Source organism: Stegostoma tigrinum, chromosome 34 (assembly GCF_030684315.1).
Source record: "Stegostoma tigrinum isolate sSteTig4 chromosome 34, sSteTig4.hap1, whole genome shotgun sequence".
Classification (NCBI taxonomy): domain Eukaryota; kingdom Metazoa; phylum Chordata; class Chondrichthyes; order Orectolobiformes; family Stegostomatidae; genus Stegostoma; species Stegostoma tigrinum.
This window is the reverse complement of record NC_081387.1, coordinates 27,486,373-27,508,737: the sequence shown is the minus strand read 5'-3', so window position 1 is coordinate 27,508,737 and position 22,365 is coordinate 27,486,373. Positions and strand designations below refer to the sequence as shown.

Here is a 22,365-nt window from a genome sequence, read left to right as displayed (position 1 = left end):
ACACTCACTCACACTCACTCACTCACTCACACTCACTCACTCACTCTCACACTCACTCACACTCACTCACACACTCACTCTCACTCACACACACACTCACACTCACTCACTCTCACTCTCACTCACACTCACTCACACTCACTCACACACTCACTCACTCACTCTCACTCACTCACACTCACTCACACTCACTCACTCACACACATTCACACACACTCACTCACATTCACACTCACTCACTCACACACACACACACTCACTCACTCACTCTCACTCACTCACACTTACTCGCTCTCACACTCATTCACACGCACTCACACTCACTCACACACTCACTCACACTCACTCACTTACATTCACTCACTCACTCACACTCACTCACTCACACTCACTCTCACTCACTCACTCACACTCACTCACTCACTCTCACTCACTCACACTCACTCACTCTCACACTCACTCACACCCACTCACTCTCACACTCACTCTCACACACACTCACACACATTCACTCACACTCACTCTCTCACACACACTCACACACTCACTCACTCACTCAAACTCACTCACACTCACTCACACACACGCACACACTCTCACTCACATTCACACTCACTCACTCTCACACTCACTCACACACACTCACTCTCACTCACTCACATTCACACTCACTCACTCTCACACTCACTCACACTCACTCACACACACACTCACTCACTCACACTCACTCACTCTCACTCACTCACTCACACTTACTCACTCTCACACTCACTCACACTCACACACTCACTCACACTCACTCACACTCACTCACTCACACTCACTCACTCACTTACATTCACTCACTCACTCACACTCACTCACTCTCACTCTCACTCACTCACACTCACTCACTCACTCTCACTCACTCACTCTCACACTCACTCACACTCACTCACACCCACTCACTCTCACACTCACTCACACTCACTCGCTCTCACACTCACTCAGTAACTCACACTCACTCTCACACACACTCACAGACACACACTCACACTCGCTCACACTCACTCTTACACTCACACACACTCACTCACATTCACACTCACTCACTCTCACACTCACTCTCTCACTCACTCACACTCACTCACACTCACTCACACACTCACTCACACACCCACTCACTCACACTCACACTCACTCACTCAGACTCACTGACTCACACTCACACTCACTCACTCACACCCTCACTCACTCTCACAGTCACTCACTCATTCACACTCACTCACTCACACCCTCACTCACTCTCACAGTCACTCACTCACTCACACTCACTCACTCACACTCTCACTCACTTACACTCACTCACATCCACTCACTCACACTCACTCACTCACACTCACACTCACACACTCACTCACTCACACCCTCACTCACTCTCACAGTCACTCACTCACTCACTCACTCACACTCACTCACTCACACTCTCACTCACATCCATTCACTCACACTCACTCACACTCACACACTCACTCACTCACACTCACTCACTCTCACACGCACTCACACACTCATTCACTCACTTTCACTCACACACTCACTCACACTCACTCACTCTCACTCACTCACTCACACTTACTCTCACACTCACTCACACTTACTCACTCACACTCAGTCACACTCACTCACATCCACTCACTCACACTCACTCACTCACACTCACACTCACACACTCACTCACTCACACCCTCACTCACTCTCACAGTCACTCACTCACTCACTCACACTCACTCACTCACACTCTCACTCACATCCACTCACTCACACTCACTCACACTCACTCAGTCACTCACTCACACTCACTCTCACTCACTCACTCACACTCACTCACACTCACTCACACACTCATTCACTCACTTTCACTCACACACTCACTCACACTCACTCACTCTCACTCACTCACTCACTCACACTTACTCTCACACTCACTCACAGTCACTCACTCACACTCACTCACTCTCACTCTCACTCACTCACACTCACTCACACTCACACACTCACTCACACTCACTCACTCACACTCACAGTCACTCACTCACACTCACTCACACACTCACGCACTCTCACAGTCACTCACTCACTCACACTCACTCACTCACACTCACTCACATTCACTCACACTCATTCACTCACCCTCACTCACTTACATTCACTCACTCACTCACACTCACTCTCATTCACTCATACTCACTCATGCTCACACTCACTCACACTCACACTCAACCACACTCACACACACACTCACATTCACTCACTCACACACTCTCACACTCACTCGCTCACACTCACAAACACACACTCACTCATATACTCACACTCACCCAATCTCACTCACTCACTCACACTCACTCACTCACTCTCACTCTCACTCACGCTCACTCACTCACACTGACTCACTCTCACACTCACTCACTCTCACACTCACTCACTCACACTCGCTCACACACACTCACTTACACTCACTCACTCAATCACACTCACTCACTCTCACACACACTCACACCACTCACTCACACTCACACTCACTCTCACACTCACACACTCACACACACTCACTCACACTCACTCACACACACACACTCACTCTCACACTCACTCACATTGATTCACACTCACACACTCACTCACACTCTCACACACTCACTCACACACACACTCACTCATTCTCATTCACTCACACACTCACTCACACTCTCTCACTCTCACCATCACTCACACTCACAATCACTTTCACTCATTCTCACTCACACTCACTCTCACACTCACTCCACAAACATCCCACTCCCTCCCCCCCACCGACGCTCAATCACAGCAGTGTGTACCATCTACAAGATGCTCTGCAGAGATTCACCAAAGACCCTCAGGCAGCACCTTCCAAACCCACGAACCACTTCCATCCAGAAGGACAAGGGGCAGCAGATACATGGGAACACCAGCCCCCTGCAAGTTCCCCTCCGAACCCCCCCCCATCCTGACTTGGAAATGTATCCCCGTTCCTTCAGTGTTACTGGGTCAGAATCCCTGGAATTCCCTCCCTAAGGGACATTGTGGGTCACCCCACAGCACATGGACTGCAGGGGGTTCAAGAAGGCAGCTCACCCCCACCTTCTCCCGGGGGGGGGGGGGCGCAGTGAGGGATGGGGAATAAACAGTATTCCCCACATTCTCTGGGGGGGAAGCTAGGGATGGGGAATAAACAGTAGTCCCCAACTTCTCCTGGGAGCGGAGGGGTAGCAGTTAGGGACAGGGAACAGATTGCGGCCCAGCCAGTGAGACCCTCCCTGTGGGAGTGTTGAGTTCGGGGAGAGTTGTAGCTCGGGGATTGCTGCAGTAGCTGAGAGGGTTAACAGTAGCTGAGAGGGTTAAGTGTAGGTGAGAGGGTTAACTGTAGCTGAAAGGGTTAACAGTAGCTGACAGGGTTAACAGTGGCTGAGAGGGTTAACAGTAGCCGACAGTGTTAACTGTAGCTGTCTGGGTTAACAGTAGCTGAGAGGGTTAACAGTAGCTGAGAGGGTTAACTGTAGCTGAGACGGTTAACAGTAGCTGACAGGGTTAACCGTAGCTGAGACAGTTAACAGTAGCTGACAGGGTTAACAGTAGCTGAGACGGTTAACAGTAGCTGACAGGGTTAACAGTAGCTGGGAGGGTTAACAGTAACTGAGAGGGTTAACAGTAGCTGAGACGGTTAACAGTAGCTGACAGGGTTAATAGTAGCTGATAGGGTTAACAGCAGCTGAGAGGGTTAACAGTAGCTGAGAGGGTTAACAGTAGCTGGGAGGGTTAACAGTAACTGAGAGGGTTAACAGTAGCTGAGATGGTTAACAGTAGCTGACAGGGTTAATAGTAGCTGACAGGGTTAACAGTAGCTGACAGGGTTAACTGTAGATGAGAGTGTTAACTGTAGCTGAGAGGGTTAACAGTAGCTGACAGGGTTAATAGTAGCTGAGAGGGTTAACAGTAGCTGACAGGGTTAAAAGCAGCTGAGAGGGTTAACAGTAGTGAGAGGGTTAACAGTAGCTGATAGGGTTAACAGTAGCTGAGAGGGTTAACAGTAGATGAGACGGTTAACAGTAGCTGACAGGGTTAACTGTAGCTGACAGAGTTAACAGTAGCTGGGAGGGTTAACAGTGGCTGACAGGGTTAACTGTAGCTGGCTGGGTTAACAGTAGTTGAAAGGGTTAACAGTAGCTGACAGGGTTAACAGTAGCTGGGAGGGTTAACAGTAACTGAGAGGGTTAACAGTAGCTGAGACGGTTAACAGTAGCTGACAGGGTTAATAGTAGCTGATAGGGTTAACAGCAGCTGAGAGGGTTAACAGTAGCTGAGAGGGTTAACAGTAGCTGGGAGGGTTAACAGTAACTGAGAGGGTTAACAGTAGCTGAGGGGGTTAATAGTAGCTGACAGGGTTAACAGTAGCTGACAGGGTTAACTGTAGATGAGAGTGTTAACTGTAGCTGAGAGGGTTAACAGTAGCTGACAGGGTTAATAGTAGCTGAGAGGGTTAACAGTAGCTGACAGGGTTAAAAGCAGCTGAGAGGGTTAACAGTAGTGAGAGGGTTAACAGTAGCTGATAGGGTTAACAGTAGCTGAGAGGGTTAACAGTAGATGAGACGGTTAACAGTAGCTGACAGGGTTAACTGTAGCTGACAGAGTTAACAGTAGCTGGGAGGGTTAACAGTGGCTGACAGGGTTAACTGTAGCTGGCTGGGTTAACAGTAGTTGAAAGGGTTAACAGTAGCTGACAGGGTTAACAGTAGCTGAGAGGGTTAACAGTAGCTGAGAGAGTTATTTGAGCTGAGAGGGTTAACAGTAGCTGACAGGGTTAACAGTAGCTGAGAGGGTTAACAGTAGCTGAGAGAGTTATTTGAGCTGAGAGGGTTAACAGTAGCTGACAGGGTTAACAGTAGCTGAGAGGGTGAACAGTAGCTGGGACGGTTAACAGTAGCTGAGAGGGTTAACAGTAGCTGATTGGGTTAACAGTAGCTGACAGGGTTAACAGTAGCTGAGAGGGTTAACAGTGGCTGACAGGGTTTACAGTAGCTGACAGGGTTAACAGTAGCTGAGCGGGTTAACAGTGGCTGACAGGGTTTACAGCAGCTGAGAGGGTTAACAGTAGCTGAGAGGGTTAACTGTAGCTGACAGGGTTAACTGTAGCTGAGAGGGTTTATAGTAGCTGAGAGATTTAACTGTAGCTGACAGGGTTAACAGTAGTGAGAGGGTTAACAGTAGCTGGCTGGGTTAACTGTAGCTGACAGGGTTAACTGTAGCTGGCTGGGTTAACAGTATGTGTCTGTGTTAACAGTAGCTGAGAGGGTTAACAGTAGCTGGCTGGGTTAACAGTAGCTGACAGGGTTAACAGTAGCTGACAGGGTTAACAGTAGTGAGAGGGTTAACAGTAGCTGAGAGGGTTATCTGTAGGTGACAGGGTTATCAGTGGCTGACAGGGTTAACAGTAGCTGAGAGGGTTAACAGTGGCTGAGAGGATTAACTGTAGCTGAGAGGGTTAACAGTGGCTGACAGGGTTAACTGTCGCTGAGAGGGTTAACTGTAGCTGACAGGGTTAACAGTGGCTGAGAGGGTTAACAGTAGCCGACAGGGTTAACAGTAGCTGACAGGGTTAACTGTAGCTGAGAGGGTTAACTGTAGCTGACAGGGTTAACAGTAGCTGACAGGGTTAACTGTAGCTGAGAGTGTTAACAGTAGCTGAGAGGGTTAACAGTAGCTGAGAGCGTTAACAGTAGCTGAGAGGATTAACAGTAGCTGACAGTGTTAACAGTGGCTGATAGGGTTAACAGTAGCTGAGTGGGTTAACAGTAGCTGACAGGGTTATCAGTAGCTGAGAGGGTTAACAGTAGCTGACAGGGTTAACAGTAGCTGGCTGGGTTAACAGTAGCTGAGAGGGTTAACAGTAGCTGACAGGGTTAACAGTAGCTGGCAGGGTTAACAGTAGCTGAGAGGGTTAACAGTAGCTGGCTGGGTTAACAGTAGCTGAGAGGGTTAACATTAGCTGAGAGGGTTAACAGTAGCTGAGAGGGTTAACAGTAGCTGGCTGGGTTAACAGTAGCTGGTTGGGTTAACAGTAGCTGAGAGGGTTAACAGTGGCTGAGAGGGTTAACAGTGGCTGACAGGGTTAACAGTAGCTGAGAGGGTTAACAGTAGCTGGCTGGGTTAACAGTAGCTGACAGGGTTAACAGTAGCTGAGAGGGTTAACAGTAGCTGACAGGGTTAACAGTGGTTGACAGGGTTAACAGTAGCGGAGAGGGTTAACAGTAGCTGGCAGGGTTAACAGTAGCTGAGAGGGTTAACATTAGCTGAGAGGGTTAACAGTAGCTGACAGGGTTAACAATAGCTGAGACGGTTAACAGTAGCTGACAGGGTTAACAGTAGCTGAGACGGTTAACAGTAGCTGACAGGGTTAACAGTAGCTGGGAGGGTTAACAGTAGCTGACAGGGTTAACAGTAGCTGAGATGGTTAACAGTAGCTGACAGGGTTAACAGTAGCTGGGAGGGTTAACAGTAGCTGAGACGGTTAACAGTAGCTGACAGGGTTAACAGTAGCTGGGAGGGTTAACAGTAGCTGACAGGGTTAACAGTAGCTGAGACGGTTAACAGTAGCTGACAGGGTTAACAGTAGCTGGGAGGGTTAACAGTAGCTGACTGGGTTAACAGTAGCTGAGAGGGTTAACATTAGCTGACAGGGTTAACAGTGGCTGAGAGGGTTAACAGTAGCTGAGAGGGTTAACAGTAGCCGACAGGGTTAACAGTAGCTGAGACGGTTAACTGTAGCTGAGAGGGTTAACAGTAGCTGAGACGGTTAACAGTAGCTGAGAGGGTGTTCCGTGCACCGTCAGCGTTCGATCTGGCCCGCCTCCTCCCAGCGTGGAACTGGTTCTGCAGAACGAGGCAGGGGACAGGGTGGGGCTAGCATTACACCTGGCTACGCTTAACCCTTCGTCACCTCCGGCCTTCAGACCTCACCCTCCAGAGCTTTCTCCCCTGGGAGAAGCAGTGAGCTTTCCCCTCGGCTGTCCCACGGCAGGGACCTCTGTCTCCCTTCCCCGCCCTCCCCGGGCAGGGGGTGTTAGGAGTCCTGTCCCCCCCCAGCCCAGGGAGTAGGTGTGTGCTTGTTGGGGCTGGGCTGCCCTCTGATCCCGGGGCGGGGGGAGAGAACAGGATCGAGGAGTGGCTACAAAAGGTGAGTGAACGCCAGCGGCAGGAGGACCTGCTCCTTGCTGAATGAGGGTGTGGAAATCGTGGCGGCTGGCTAGCTGGGGGTGGGGGTGGGGAACAAATTTTTCACCAGGATCTTTGCAGCGAGGAAACAGGCCCTTTGACCCAACCTGCCCCTGCCACCCCAAGGTGGGGCACAGCTCCAGGGTGAGGGGGCGACCCTTTAGAGCTGGGATGAGGAGGAATTTCTTCAGCCAGTGGGTGGAGGAATCTGACAGACTCAGAGGGATTGCGGAGGCCTAACTGCTGAGTGCCTTGAGGACAGAGACTGTACAAGAATATCGAGGGTTTACAGGGAGAGTGCGGTTGACAAGCATTAACAGCCATGGCCTAATGGTGGCCCAAACTCAATGGGCCGAACGGCCTAATTCTGCTCGTGTATCTCACGGCCTGAAGGTATTGAATTCTTTGGGGTTGAGTATAGTTTTATCGGAGTGCCTTCTGGGACGGGTCCTGTGCATGTTTTACCGCCATTCCCTCGGTATGGCACAGCTGGAATTCCCAAACTGTCTCCCAACGTGAAGCCCCACACCCTCCCTGTTTGAGCCCTCCCCTAACTGCCCCCTTCCCTTATTCTTCCTACCAAGGGTGGGATGGTGGGGGCTGGGGTGGGGGCAGCCTCACGGCGCCAGGCTCCCGGGTTCGATCCCACCCTCGGGCGAATGTCTGTGTGGAGTTTGCGTGTTCTCCCTCGTGTCTATGTGGGTTTCCTCCGGGTGCTCCGGTTTCCTCCCACAGTCCCAAAGATGCGCAGGTTGGGCAGATTGGCCGTGGGAAATGCGGAATTACAGGGATAGGCAAACGGGGGGCGGTGGGGTGTTGTGTGCAGTGGGACTGGATGGGATGTTCTTTGGAGGGTCAGCATGAGGTTGATGGGCCGACTGGACTGCTTCCACGCTGTAGCGATTCTATAAACTTGGCATGTGAAGGATTGATTAAGACTATGTTGACTGGCAGTTTAGAAGAATGAAGGGGAATTCGTGGAGACCTATAAAATTCCAACAGGGTTAGACAGGGGTAAACACAGGAAGGGTGTTCCTGATGACCAGAGTCCAGAACCGAGGGGTCTCAGTCTAAGGATTATGGGGTGGGCCATGGCAGACCAAGATGGGGAGAAACATCTTCACCCAGAGAGTGGGGAACCTGTGGGGGCATTTGCTGCCAGAGAGAGGAGTCGATTCCAAAACATTTTATGTTTTCGAGAAGGAGGTAGATACAGTTTCCTCTGCACTGGGGAGATGGAGCATAGACTGGGTGCCCGCTTTGTGGAACACCTCTGTTCTGTCCTCAAAAAAGACCCTGACCCGGCCACTCTAACACACCACCCTGCTCCCTGGCCAACATCTCGTGTCTCAGGACTGCTGCAGTGTTCCAGCGAAGCTCACTGCGAGCTGGAAGAACAACACTTCATTTTCCGCCTGGGGACCCTGCAGCCCTCCAGACCCGATATCGAGTTCAATAATGATAGAATCTGAAATGCTCCGATGTCCATTATCCTTCCCCCCGCAAGGGCACACACTGTCACAGTGTGAAACCAAAACTGAACTCGCTGGAAAAGCTCAGCGGGTTCTGGCACCATCTGTGGAGAGAAATCAGAGTTAATGTTTCAGGTCTGGTGACCTCTCTCAGAACTGATGGCAGCCAGGAATATGTTGGTTTTTATGCAGAAGTTAGGGTTGGGGATGGGGGTGGGGGGGGTGTAAGGAGTGAATGATAGGTGGAGATAAAGCTCAGAGACAGAAGGACAGTTGGACAGACAAAGGAGCTGGTAATGATCAGGCTGGGAGGGTGAATAGTTGTTAATGGGGACTGTTAGTGACTGACAACAGGGGGGTCTGTAATGGCAGGCTGTGGTAACAAGGCCCGGTGTGTGGGGTCGGGGAGCTGGGACATGGGAGAGTTTAGGGCCTAAAATTATTGAACTCGATATTGAGTCTGGATGGCTGTAGGGTCCCCAAGTGGAAAATGAGGTTTTGTTCCTCCAGCTTGCTTTGGGCTTCACTGGAACACTGCAGCAAGTCAGAGACAGAGATGTTGGCCTGGGAGCAGGGAGGTGCGTTAGAGTGGCAGGAAGAGGGTAGCTCAGGGTCTTTGTTGCGAGCAGAACGTTCACCCAGTCTACGCGTCATTTCCCCCAGTGTAGAGGAGACCACATGGTGAGCAGCGAATGCAGGAGACTGGATTCTGGGAAGTTCAAGTGAAGAGTTGCTTCACCTGGAAGGTATGTTTGGGCCCTTGGATACTGGGGAGGGAGGGGGTAAATGGGCAGGTGTTGCCCATTACAGGGGAAGGTGCTGTAGGGCTGTGGGGAGGTGTTGGGGATGAAGGAAGTGTGGGCCAGGGTGTCCCGGAGGGAACGGTCCGTGCGGAAGGCGGACAATGTACCATGATGGAGCTCACTGTTACCATCGCTAACCCATCTGCAGTCTCTCACTGTCCCCAGTATTATCGAGACAGCTTCTCCTCTTCCCCTGGCTCACTATCAACAATCCCTCTGCCTGTCCATCTCTTCAGTCTCGCTGTCTCCATCTCTCTCTCTCTCTCTCTCTCTCTCTCTCTCGCTCTCTCCCCATCTCTGTCCCTCACCCACCTGTCTCTCTCCCACTCTCCATCTCTCTCTCTCTCTCCCCATCTCTCTCTCTCACCCACCTGTCTCTCTCCCACTCTCCATCTCTCTCTCTCCCCATCTCTCTCTCTCACCCACCTGTCTCTCTCCCACTCTCCATCTCTCTCTCTCTCTCTCTCCCCATCTCTCTCTCTCCCCCAACTCTCTCTCTCTCCATCTCTCTCCCACAACTGCCTCTCTCTGTCTCACTACCCCTTCTAACCCCTCCCTCCTTCCCAATCTTTTTCTCCTTCCATGTCTCTCCCCCTTCCCTCTCATCTGTCACTACCCCTTCTAACCCCTCCCTCCTTCCCCACCCACTCTCTCCCACTTCTCTCTCTCTCTCCTGCCCCTCTCTCTCCACCCTCTCTCCCCCATTCCCCCTCTCCCCCTTTCTCTCTCTCGCTCCCCATCCCACTCCTCCCTCTCTCTGTCTCGCACACTCCCCCTTGCACTCCCTGTCTCCCCCCGCCACTTGCTGCTGTCTTCCCTTCTTGCCTTCCATCTCTCTCTCTCTCCATTTTGTCTCCCTCACTCTCTCTCCTCCCCAGTACCCCCCACCCGTTATATCTCTACCGCTCCGATTTTCTCTTTCTCTCATCTCTCCCTCCCTCTCTCACCCCTCCTCACTCTCTATCTCGCACCCGTCTCTCTCCCCTCTTTCTCTCTCTGTCTCTCTCTCTCTCTCCCCATCCTTTCTCCCCCCACATCTCTCTCTCTCTCTCTCTCCTGCCGCTCCCCCATCTCTTTCCCTTGGTCTCACTGTCCCCCAATCACCTACGGTCTCTTCTCCCTTCCCCCCAATCTCTCTCTCCCTCTCTCCTGCTTTGCATCCTTCACTCTCCCTGCTTCCCCCCACCCCTTTCGACCACTCCCATTTTCTCTTTCTCTCCTACGCTCCCTCTCTCTCTGCCTCCCTCTCTAGCTGTCTCACTCTCCTGGCCTCTCTCTCTCTCTGTCTCTCTCTCTCTACCCCTCTCTCTCCCATTTCTTTCTCTCATTCCCCCTTATTTTCCCCCTGTCTCACTCCCTGTTTCTCTCCCCTCCCCCAAACCGTCTCTCCCCTTCTTCTCACTCTGTCTCTCTTTCCCTCTCTCCCCCCAACTCTCTCTCCCCTCTCCTCTCTCCCCACTTGCTCTCTCTCTCTCCCACTTTCTCTCTCCCCTTGCCTCCCCTCCTCACTCCCCCCTCTCTTTCTCTCTCTTCCCTCATTCTCCGTGTCTCTCCCCAATTCTCGCTCTTCACCCTCTTCCCTGTCTCTCTCTCTCTCTCTCACTCTCTGTCTCCCCTCTCCTCTTCTCCCCTCCCCCTCCCTTTCTCTCTATCTCTCCCTCCATCCCTCCTCTCTCTGTGTGTGTCTGTCTGTCTCTCCCCTCCCCTTAACCCTGCTTTTTCTCTCCGTGTGTGTGTGTGTGTGTGTGTGTGTGTGTGTGTGTGTGTGTGTGCGCGTGTGTGTGTGCATGTGTGTGTGTGAATGTGTGCGTGTGAGTGCGTGTGTGTGTGCGTGTGTGTGTGCATGTGCGTGTGTGTGTGTGCATGTGTGTGTGTGTGCATGTGTGTGCGTGTGTGTGTGCGTGTGTGTGTGTGTGTGTGTGTGTGTGTGCATGTGTGTGTGTGAGTGAGTGTGTGTGTGTGTGTGAGTGTGTGCATGTGAGAGTGTGTGTGTGAGTGAGTGTGTGTGTGCGTGTGAGTGCGTGTGCGTGTGAGTGTGTGCATGTGAGAGTGTGTGTGTGCGTGTGTGTGTGCATGTGCGTGTGTGTGAGTGAGTGTGTGTGTGTGTGAGTGTGTGCATGTGAGAGCGTGTGTGTGCGTGCGTGTGTGTGTGTGTGCATGTGAGAGTGAGTGTGAGAGTCTGTGCGTGTGCGTGTGTGTGTGCGTGCGTGTGAGTGTGTGCATGTGAGAGTGAGTGTGTGAGTGAGTGAGTGTGAGTGCGTGTGTGTGTGCGTGTGTGTGTGCATGTGCGTGTGCGTGTGTGTGTGCATGTGCGTGTGTGTGTGAGTGTGTGTGCATGTGTGTGTGCATGCGTGTGAGTGTGTGCATGTGTGTGTGTGTGTGTGTGTGTGTGTGTGTGTGTGTGCGTGTGCGTGCGTGTGAGTGTGTGCATGTGAGAGTGAGTGTGTGAGTGAGTGAGTGTGAGATCTCTCTCTCCCTGGCCTGTTGTGTGTTACTGATTGAGTGTTTGGTGCGGTTTCAGGTCCACAGTCCACTCTGATCAGCTGAGCAAACTTTGATCACACCCCTGGCTTGATTTGATTAACTCCTTATCCATGGTTCCCAACTGGGAGGGGTCTGTGTGTGAGAGGGTGAGTGTGTGCTGTGTCTGATCTTTGTATTCCTTTTCTCCTCCCACACCAGCTCAGTCTGTGCTGTCTCTCTCTCTCCTCGGAGACAGAGCTCCCTGTGTAAGGAACTCGCTCCGCATTGGCATCTTGGGCCAGTGACTCTCTGGAATGAACAGTTGATGTGTATTGGAAGCAGCAACTTCACTGAAACAGGTGGGAGGTGACGAAATTCACAAACAGACTCTGATAGATGAGCTGAACGGGCCAAAATGCAGCAGATGGAGTTCAACGTGGATTGGTATGAGGTTATCTGTTTTGGTCAGAGGAGCAGGAAGGTAACTTAGTACCTAAACAGAGAGAGATTTCTCCAGATTGGAGATAATGGCAACTGCAGATGCTGGAGAATCCAAGATAATAAAATGTGAGGCTGGATGAACACATGAACACGCTCTCTGATGAAGGGTCTAGGCCCGAAACATCAGCTTTTGTGCTCCTGAGATGCTGCTTCGCCTGCTGTGTTCATCCAGCCTCACATTTTATTATCTGAGATTTCAGATTGCTTCAGTTTGGAGGGATCTTGGTGTCCTTGTACATGAATCACAGAAAACTAATCTGCGGATACAGCAGATAGTAAGGAAGGCAAATGAAATGTTGGCAATTATTGCTGAAGGAGTAGAGTTTAAATTAGGGAGATGTTGCTTCAATAATACAAAGCACTAGTGAGACCGCACCTGGAGTATTGTGTACAGCCTTTGGTGCTGTACTTGAGGAGGGATGTAGTTGAATTGCAGGCAGTTCAGAGGAGGTTCACTTAATTGGTTCCAGAGACGAGGGGTCTGTTTTGTGAAGAGGTGTTGAGTAGTTTAGGCCAATACTCACTGGAGTTTAGAAGAATAAGAGGAGATCTGGATGGGTAAATGAATAGAAAAGGTTTAGAGGGATATGGGTCAAATGCTGGCAAATAGGACGAGATTTATTTAGGACATTTGATCGGCATGGATGAGTTGGAGCGAAGGGTCTGTTTCCATGGTGTAGAGCTCTGTGACAGTATCTAATTAAGGGATAGAAGATGCTAAAGGGAATCGAGAAAGTAGACAGAGAGAGATGTTTCCCCTTGAGGGCAATCTGGAATGAGAAATCCTTAATCTTAGGATAAGGGATGGCAGATTTAAACCAGAAATGAGGAGAAATGACTTCATTCAAGGCAGGTGAGGGTGGATTGGCCGTGCTAAATTGTCCCATAGTGCCCAGGGATGTGCGGGTTAGGGTGGATTGGCCGTGCTAAATTGTCCCATGGTACCCAGGGATGTGCGGGTTAGGGTGGACTGGCCGTGCTAAATTGTCCCATAGTGCCCAGGCATGTGCAGTTTAGGGTGGGATTGGCCATGCTAAATTGTCCCATAGTGCCCAGGGATGTGCGGGTTAGGGTGGGTTGGCCATGCTAAATTGTCCCATAGTGCCCAGGGATGTGTAGGTTAGGGTGGGATTGGCCGTGCTAAATTGTCCCATAGTGCCCAGGGATGTGCGGGTTAGGGTGGGTTGGCCGTGCTAAATTGTCCCATAGTGCCCAGGGATGTGCGGGTTAGGGTGGGATTGGCCGTGCTAAATTGTCCCATAGTGCCCAGGGGTGTGCAGTTTAGGGTGGGATTGGCCGTGCTAAATTGTCCCATAGTGCCCAGGGATGTGCGGGTTAGGGTGGATTGGCTGTGGGGAATGCAGGGTGATTGGGATGGGGAGTGTCTGTTTGAGATGCTCCTTGAAGTGTCCGAGTGGACTAAATGGGCCGAATGCCCTGCTTCCACACTGTAGCGATTCTATCTTTCGAATGGAGAGATATTTGATGAACAATAGATTTAAAGGTTAGGGGGATTGGGGCTGATCAGCCCTGCTGGTACGGAATGGTGAGGCTGAATGGCCTCTTTCTTCTAGCCCTTCTGTTCCCAGAAGCCTAATGGCTGTCTCTTTCTCTCTCTTCCCCCCTCCCCAGATCGAGTCACTGAGCACTCCCTGCACAGTGCGATCCCAGGATGAAGGAGCTGTGTCGAGTGTGCGCCTCGGAGCTGAGGGGGACGCGGAGGAGGTGGATTTTTGGGTCGGGCTCCCCGCTGGACCTTCGGGCCGTCCTGTCCCACGTGCTGGGGCGGGCCGTGCGCCGGGGGGACGGCCGCGGGGAGTTCGTGTGCGGCAAGTGCGCGGCTGCCCTTGAGAGGGTCTACCGCTACGACGGCGTGATCGTCCGCGTGCAGGCCCTCTCGCTGCAGAAGGTGCACTCCCTCCTGGGCCAGAGGGACAGGCTGAGCCAGTGCCTTCGTCACCTTCATGCGCAGAGTGGGCCAGAGGGAGCAGCTGATCCTCCCGGCCCCCAGTATGAGGCGCTGCTGCAGCAGGGCATGGCGCTCTCTGCCTACGAGTGCTGGTCTGAGGGGAGCGTTTCCCGGGTGTGTATGTGCCCAGGGAGGGTCTGCTCCGGCTGCTCCGCTCTCAGAGTCTCTGAAGCCGTCTACGAGTCTGTCTGTGGCTTTCCCAGGAGCCTGGCCTATTCCCGGCTCTCCAGGGACAAGTCCAGGAGCGTGCCCCTGTCCCTGGGCAGCCCGGAGGAGATGGCAGGGAGCTGGAGGGGAGGGGCCGAAGGGCCCCCCCTCTCAGACGGGGGCTGGCCCCGCTCCCGCTCGCTCTCGGCCTCTTCGCTTGGGCCTCCCCCTAGCTCCGGGCCCTACAGCGATGAGGAGGAGTCGGAGCTGGAGGAACGGGGTGACCGCAGTCAGGTGCTGTCCGCCACACTGGAGTCACTCAGGGGCATCATGTACCGCTCGGTGCCCGCCACACCCGGGCACAGCAGGATCCCAGTCCTGAGCCGGAGGGGCACGGCTCCTGCCCTGGGCGGCTGGGAGACTCCCGGAGAGCATCCGACCAAGGAATCCCTCCTGGACGTGGACAAAGACTTTTCGCCCGAGTATCTCCCCTTCGACCTGCAGGCAAGGAAACCTCTCCCGTTCCCCCCACAACAACCTGCATTCGTATAGCACCTTCATGGCAGCGTGTGTCTCCCTCCCTCCGAGTAATTGAGCGGTGTTTTTCTATTGTTGTCCCAGTCATTCATAGGATGTAAACACTGGGCCCGAAGCTTATCGCCCGTCCTTAATTGCCCCCTGGGGGTGGGGGTGGGCTGCAGCTCAGAGTCAAACGTGAGTCATTGGGTCTGGAGTCACGAGTAATTCACACTGGGTAAAGGATGGCACATATGCACCCCCCACCCACCGAAGCGAACCCAGCAGGCGTGATGGGCTGGCATTGGAGATAGTCCAGGGAAGGCTCACTGTTGAGAATAGAGGCTGGGGATGGGTGGAACTGCCTAATGAGGTACGTTTGGAGTTCAGAGTGACGGCCTTACAGTGGAGAGGGTGCTTTTCCCCTTGGGTGGGGGGTTCTAGGAGCACAGGGGCCATCATCTCAGAGTTAGGGGGTCGCCCATCGATGATGGGGATGGGGAGGAATATCTTCTCTCAGTGGGGAGTGAACGTGTGGAATTCTTCAGTGCAGGGGGTGCTGTCGGGGCTGCGTCGCTGAGGATATTCGAGGCTGCGACAGCGAGAGATGTTTAATTAGGAAGGGAACCGAGGGGAACAGGCGGGGAAGTGGAGATGAGGATGGTCAGGTTAGGTGTCATCTTGCCAAATAACAGAGCAGACTCGACGGGCTGAATGGCCTACCCCTGCTGCTATATCTCAAGGTCATGGTGGGGTGAGGAGATCAGCCTGAGGGAGGCTGATGGGTTCCCTGCGCCTGAGTGAGGTGACAGAGTAACGCTCCATCCCCACAGCCCCCCAGTCGCACCAACACATCTGTGTAACCAGCATGCACCCCCCCCCCGCCTTTCACAGCGACAGTCCGAGCACCAAGCAGTGCGAAAGTAAACAGTGAAAGAGACCAGCTTTTGACCATTTGCCACGTCTATCCTCCCGCGCTCCTTTCCCATGTGTTTGTGGATCTGTTCCCAAAGTTCTGCCCAGTTTAAGCAAACTTGTAAATTCAGTTCCGTTCCCCAGGGCCTGCACCAGTCACTCTCTGACCCTGTCCCATTCAGTTCCGTTCCCCAGGGCCTGCACCAGTCACTCTCTGACCCTGTCCCATGCAGTTCCGTTCCCCAGGGCCTGCGCCAGTCACTCTCTGACCCTGTCCCATTCAGTTCCGTTCCCCAGGGCCTGCACCAGTCACTCTCTGACCCTGTCCCATTCAGTTCCGTTCCCCAGGGCCTGCACCAGTCACTCTCTGACACTGTCCCATTCAGTTCCGTTCCCCAGGGCCGGCGCCAGTCACTCTCTGACCCTGTCCCATGCAGTTCCGTTCCCCAGGGCCTGCGCCAGTCACTCTCTGACCCTGTCCCATGCAGTTCCGTTCCCCAGGGCCTGCGCCAGTCACTCTCTGACCCTGTCCCATGCAGTTCCATTCCCCAGGGCCTGCGCCAGTCACTCTCTGACCCTGTCCCATGCAGTTCCGTTCCCCAGGGCCTGCGCCAGTCACTCTCTGACCCTGTCCCATTCAGTTCCGTTCCCCAGGGCCTGCGCCAGTCACTCTCTGACCCTGTCCCATGCAGTTCCGTTCCCCAGGGCCTGCGCCAGTCACTCTCTGACCCTGTCCCACTTCACAAACACTGGTTAGACAACAGATTGCTTTGATTTATCATTGCTCCATGTGCCTAGGCACAGTGAAAAGTTTTGTTTTGCGTGCAGTGCAGGTAGACTGCACCATCGCAAAAATCACACGGTACGAGAACAGAGTGAGGAACACAAGGTGCACAGAGGGTGAGATCAGTGTTAACCAGAGAGGTCCATTCAACAGGCTAATAACAGCGGGAAGGAGCTGAACATGTTTAGGTTTTTCGCAGTGGTCAGCACGCCATCAGAAGGAGGTGTTTGTGCTGGGGAGGGGGCTGAGGAGATTCACCGGGATGTCGCCCTGCGGTGGACTGTCTCAGCGATAAGGACAGACTCATACAGTCTGAGTTGTACAGTCATCGAGATGTACAGCACAGAAACGGTCCCTTCAGCCCAACTTGTCTGTGCTGACTGGATATCCGAGATATATCCGGTCCCATTTCCCAGCATTCGGCCCCCATCCCCCTAAACCCTTCCTATTCATGACCCCATCCAGGTTCCTTTTAAACGCTGTAACTGTACCAGCCCCCACCACTTCCTCTGGCAGCTCATTCCCTACACGCACCTCCCTCTGTGTGAAAAAGTTACCCCTCAGGTCCCTTTTAAATCATTCCCCCTATCACCTTAAACCTACGTCCCTCTCTAGTTCTCCACCCTGGGGGAAAGACCTTGTCTATTCACCCTATCCATGCCCCTCATGATGTTATAAACCTCTATAAGGTCCCCCCTCAGCCTCTGACGCTCCAGGGAAAATAGCCCCAGCCTATTCAGCCTCTCTCCCTGTAGCTCAAACCCTCCAACCCCAGCAACATCCTTGTAAATCTTTCCTGAACCCTTCCAAGTTTCACACCATCCTTCCTGTAGCAGGGAGACCGGAACTGAGCGCTGTATTCCAAAAGTGGCCCAAACCAATGTCCTGTACAGCCCCAACATGACCCTCCCAATTCCCTGTACTCAACGCACTGATCAATAAAGGCTAAAGTGTACCGAACACCTTCACCATCCTGTCTCCCTGTGAGTCCACTTTCAAGGAACTGTGAACATGCCCCCCAAGGTCTCTTTGCTAGTTAAATCCCAAATGAACAGCATTTTTGACGAGGTAACACAGAGTGGGTTGGTAAGGGAGGTAGGTTGCAGAGGGGATGTATATAGACTTGCAGCAGCTGTCCTACCTGGATATGGAAGTGACAGGACCCAGGGAATAGTGGACGGCTTTCAGATTGCTGACGGGTAAGGTTGGGTGTGGAGTTTCCCTGAGGTCAGCTTTGCCAACCATTTGGTTTTCCAGCTCTAGGCTTCAGGGCCAGCCCTGAAGCTTAACGAACGACACTGAGTGTGGAAGGATTGGAATGGATACAAGAGCTGTGGAGGTTGGAGGAACTCAACAGGTCTGCCAGTATCTGTGCAACAGAGGAACAGAGCTAATGCTTTGGAACCGACAGCAGCTGGGAAGAGAATGGTATTTGTGCTGAACACAATGTTTGGGAAGGAGACAAGCGGAGAGAGAGCTGACAGAGAGAGATAGAGGTATGGGAAGGGTTGGCAGGAGATTACTGGCTGTAAGCCAGGACAGAAGAGAAGCTGAATGAGTGAGAACAGGAACTGAGAACAGGAGAGATTACATGCTCTGTTAAGGATGTGGGGCTGGCTGAAAAACAGGGAAGGATGGGATCAGCCTCCAAAATTATTGAATTTGATATTGAATCTGGAGGGATGTAGGGTCCCCAGGCGGAAAATGAAGTGTTGATCTTCCAGCCTGTGCTGAGCTTGGCTGGAACACAGCAGGAAGTCAGAGACAGAGATGTTGGCCAGGGAGCAGAGTGGTGCGTTAGAGTGGCAGGGAGAGGGTAGCTCAGCGTCGTTTTTGTGAGCAGAACGGTGAAGTTCTGTGAAGTGGTCACCCAGCCTACATTTATCACTGGGACACGTTGGCAAGTGGGTGGAGTGGGCAGGGCTGGGGGGCAGATGAGGTTCAATGCAGGGAAATGGGAGGTGATGTACTTTGGGAAGGACCTCGAGAGACAATATGGAATGGGGGGGCAATTCTAGAGGGGGTGCAGCAAGAGCTGGGGGTCTCTGCGCACAGATCACTGAAGGTGAAAGGACAGGGGGAGAGAGAGAGACCAGTGAGTAGAGCACACAGTGCCCTCAGCTTTATTAACGGGGCACAGAGTACAGGAGCAAGGAGGCGATGCTGACCTTGTACAAGCCCCGTGTTAGACCCCCAGCTGGAGTATCGTGTCCAGCTGTGGGCCCCACATTATGGGAAAGATGTGAACCCATCGGAGGGAGAGGGCAGAAGCGATTTACAACAACGGTTCCAGGGAATGGGTAATGTCAGCGATGGGGATAGACTGGGGAAGGTGGGGCTGTTCCCCTCGGACACAAGGAGGCTCACAGGGAGGTCTGGTAGAGGCTTCCCAAATCCCGAGCGGGAGCTGGGCAGGGGGAGGGAGGGAGAAGCTGTTCCTGATAATTGAGAAGTGAGGAGAGGAGATTTCCACGCACCTATTCCAGCAATAACATGCCCATCTCTCCCTCTCTCCCGGGATAGCCAGGCGTAAGAGGAGGTGATGGCCTATTATCACTGGGCAGTTAATCCAGAGACCCAGGCAATGTTCTGGGAACCCGGGTTTGAATCCCGACACAGCAGATGGTGGAATTTGAATTCAATAAAATATCTGGAATTAAGAGTCTGATGATGACCATCAATCCGTTGCCAATTATTAGGGAAAATCACTAATGCCCTTTAGGGAAGGAAACTGCCATCCTTACCTGGTCTGGCCTACATGTGACTCCCGTCCTACAGCAATGTTTACTCTTAACTGTCCTCTGGGCAGTAGGGGATGGGACACATACAGCCAGCTTAACCAGGGGCACCCTCATCCCAAAGATAAAATAAAGCTCAGTCCAGTGGGTTATTTGAGCTTTCGCACATTTATAATGGCTGTTGAGTACCTACTCTCTCTATCCCTCCAACAGAAGTTTCTGGAACACAAGCCTGCTCACGATGGCACACAGCAAAGAGTTACCGAGTTGGGTGAGCAGCTGGAGGAGGCGCGGCAGCTGGATGGACCTGTCTCTTCCGACCAGGTCAGTTCCAGCTCCACCTAGGCTGGGGTAGACCCCACACATCCCCTCCCCTCTGGAATACCACGGCAGCTCTGTGGGTGGGGGTGGGGCGGGGTGACGAGGCAGTCCGTCAGGAGTGGGGAAGGTGAGGGATGGAACATGTTGGAAGTGGAGGGGGGGATGTCCGCGGTGAGAGGAACGGGGGGATGGTTTGTAACAGGGAGAGGGACAAGCGGATTGATGGGTGGGACACTCAGTGCATAGCTGCTCTGTTCCAGAGTCTGGTCACCCACTCCGCTCGCTCGCTCGCTGACTCTGAGCTAAGCTGCTCGGAGCTTGGATGGGTCCGGAAATTGCAGAGTTCATTCACCATCCTTATCAATAAGTCAGTGCCCACTCTACTCGGGTGCTGAGGTCCTTTCATTACACGGTGAAGAGAACGATTGGAAATGGAGGTGACCACCCGACCCTCCAGGGTGCGAGTCAGAAAGTATGAGACCTGGTGCCCCCCCCAGCACTGCGGGACGGTGGTGTGGTGCGCGTGGGGCCCAGATCAGTGAAGGTCACAGGTGCCACTCTGTCCTGGGTATTGGGGTGGAATTTCTCACTCCGTTCCTACTCCATGGAAACTGAAAGCTGCCCTTGGTCATCAGCCGCCCTCTGCTTCCACAGCAATATCCCTCAGGGAAAGGAAACCTGCTGAGCCTTCGCTCCACATGTGACTCAAGGCCCGCGGCAATGCGAATGGCTCCTAATCCGCCTCCTAAATGGCCGAGGGAGTCGCTGGGTACAAGGGGCAATTAGGGATGGGGTGGGAGGGCAATGAATGCAGGTGTTATAAACAATATTTACCTGGTGACGGTACAGTACGGGTTATACTCTGGGGGAGGGGGAGGGGGGAAGAAGCGGGGGCAAACCCTGATATCTCTCAGAGAATGTGACTCACTCATTCTGTGTGCTTTCGATTAGATCTCTCCCCCTCTCTATCTCTCTCTCTTTCTCTCTCTTTCTCCCCTCTCTCTCCCTCTCTCTCTCCCCCCATCTCTCTCTCCCCCTCTTTCTCTCTCTTTCTCCCCTCTCTCTCCCCCTCTCTATCTCTCTCTCTCCCTATCTCCCCTCTCTCTTCCCCTCTCTATCTCTCTCTCTCCCTATCTCTCTCTCTCTCTTTCTCCCCTCTCTCTCCCCGTCTCTATCTCTCTCCCTATCTCTCTCTCTCTCTCTTTCTCCCCTCTCTCTCCCCCTCTCTATCTCTCTCTCTCCCTAGCTCTCTCTCTCTCTTTCTCCCCTCTCTCTCCTCCTCTCTATCTCTCTCTCTCCCTATCTCTCTCTCTCTCTTTCTCCCCTCTCTCTCTCCCTCTCTATCTCTCTCTCCCTATCTCTCTCTCCCTATCTCTTTCTCTCTCTTTCTCCCCTCTCTCTCCCCCTCTCTATCTCTCTCTCCCTATCTCTCTCTCTCTCTTTCTCCCCTCTCTCTCCCCCTCTCTATCTCTCTCTCTCCCTACCTCTCTCTCTCTCTTTCTCCCCTCCCTCTCCTCCTCTCTATCTCTCTCTCTCCCTATCTCTCTCTCTCTATCTTTCTCTTTCTCTCTCCCTCTTTCTCTCTTTGTTTCTCTCTCTCTCTCTCCCCCCATCTCTCTCTCCCTCTCTCTCTCTCTCTCTTTCTCTCTCCACCCCACCACCCCCCACACCCTGCTCTCAGGATCAGGTCAAACTGGTTCCTCCGAAGCAAATGTTTATCTTTGCAACCTGGAGGATTTGTTTAACCTTTTCCACGTCGTTCCCGAACTCTCCCCTGCTTTATCCAAATCCCTGAGGAACTGTGCTGCCCACGTCGTTCCCGAACTCTCCCCTGCTTTATCCAAATCCCTGAGGAACTGTGCTGCCCACGTCATTCCCGAACTCTCCCCTGCTTTATCCAAATCCCTGCGGAACTGTGCTGCCCACGTCGTTCCCGAACTCTCCCCTGCTTTATCCAAATCCCTGCGGAACTGTGCTGCCCACGTCGTTCCCGAACTCTCCCCTGCTTTATCCAAATCCCTGCGGAACTGTGCTGCCCACGTCGTTCCCGAACTCTCCCCTGCTTTATCCAAATCCCTGAGGAACTGTGCTGCCCACGTCGTTCCCGAACTCTCCCCTGCTTTATCCAAATCCCTGCGGAACTGTGCTGCCCACGTCGTTCCCGAACTCTCCCCTGCTTTATCCAAATCCCTGAGGAACTGTGGTGCCCACGCCGTTCCCGAACTCTCCCCTGCTTTATCCAAATCCCTGCGGAACTGTGCTGCCCACGCCGTTCCCGAAATCTCCCCTGCTTTATCCAAATCCCTGCGGAACTGTGCTGCCCACGCCGTTCCCGAACTCTCCCCTGCTTTATCCAAATCCCTGCGGAACTGTGCTGCCCACGCCGTTCCCGAACTCTCCCCTGCTTTATCCAAATCCCTGCGGAACTGTGCTGCCCACGCCGTTCCCGAACTCTCCCCTGCTT

The 22,365-nt window shown here is 53.0% G+C and overlaps 1 protein-coding gene and 1 long non-coding RNA gene across 2 annotated transcripts in view; both read left to right on the top strand.

Annotated features, from left to right (window-relative positions):
- Window positions 1–6,939: 6,939 nt before the first annotated feature.
- LOC132206217 (uncharacterized) lies at window positions 6,940–14,256 on the top strand. Its single transcript, XR_009442915.1, has 4 exons — window positions 6,940–7,234; window positions 9,408–9,490; window positions 12,230–12,454; window positions 14,144–14,256. It is a non-coding gene; the product is annotated as an uncharacterized LOC132206217 (long non-coding RNA).
- A 95-nt stretch (window positions 14,257–14,351) lies between these two features.
- The window catches only part of si:ch73-95l15.5 (uncharacterized), a 28,188-nt gene continuing 20,174 nt past the window's right edge, over window positions 14,352–22,365 (top strand). Inside the window, exons 1-2 of the mRNA XM_059639635.1 lie at window positions 14,352–15,131; window positions 19,794–19,904. Coding sequence (XP_059495618.1) covers window positions 14,547–15,131; window positions 19,794–19,904 — 696 coding nt within the window. The 5' untranslated portion in view covers window positions 14,352–14,546. The remainder of the gene's footprint in view (window positions 15,132–19,793; window positions 19,905–22,365) is intronic.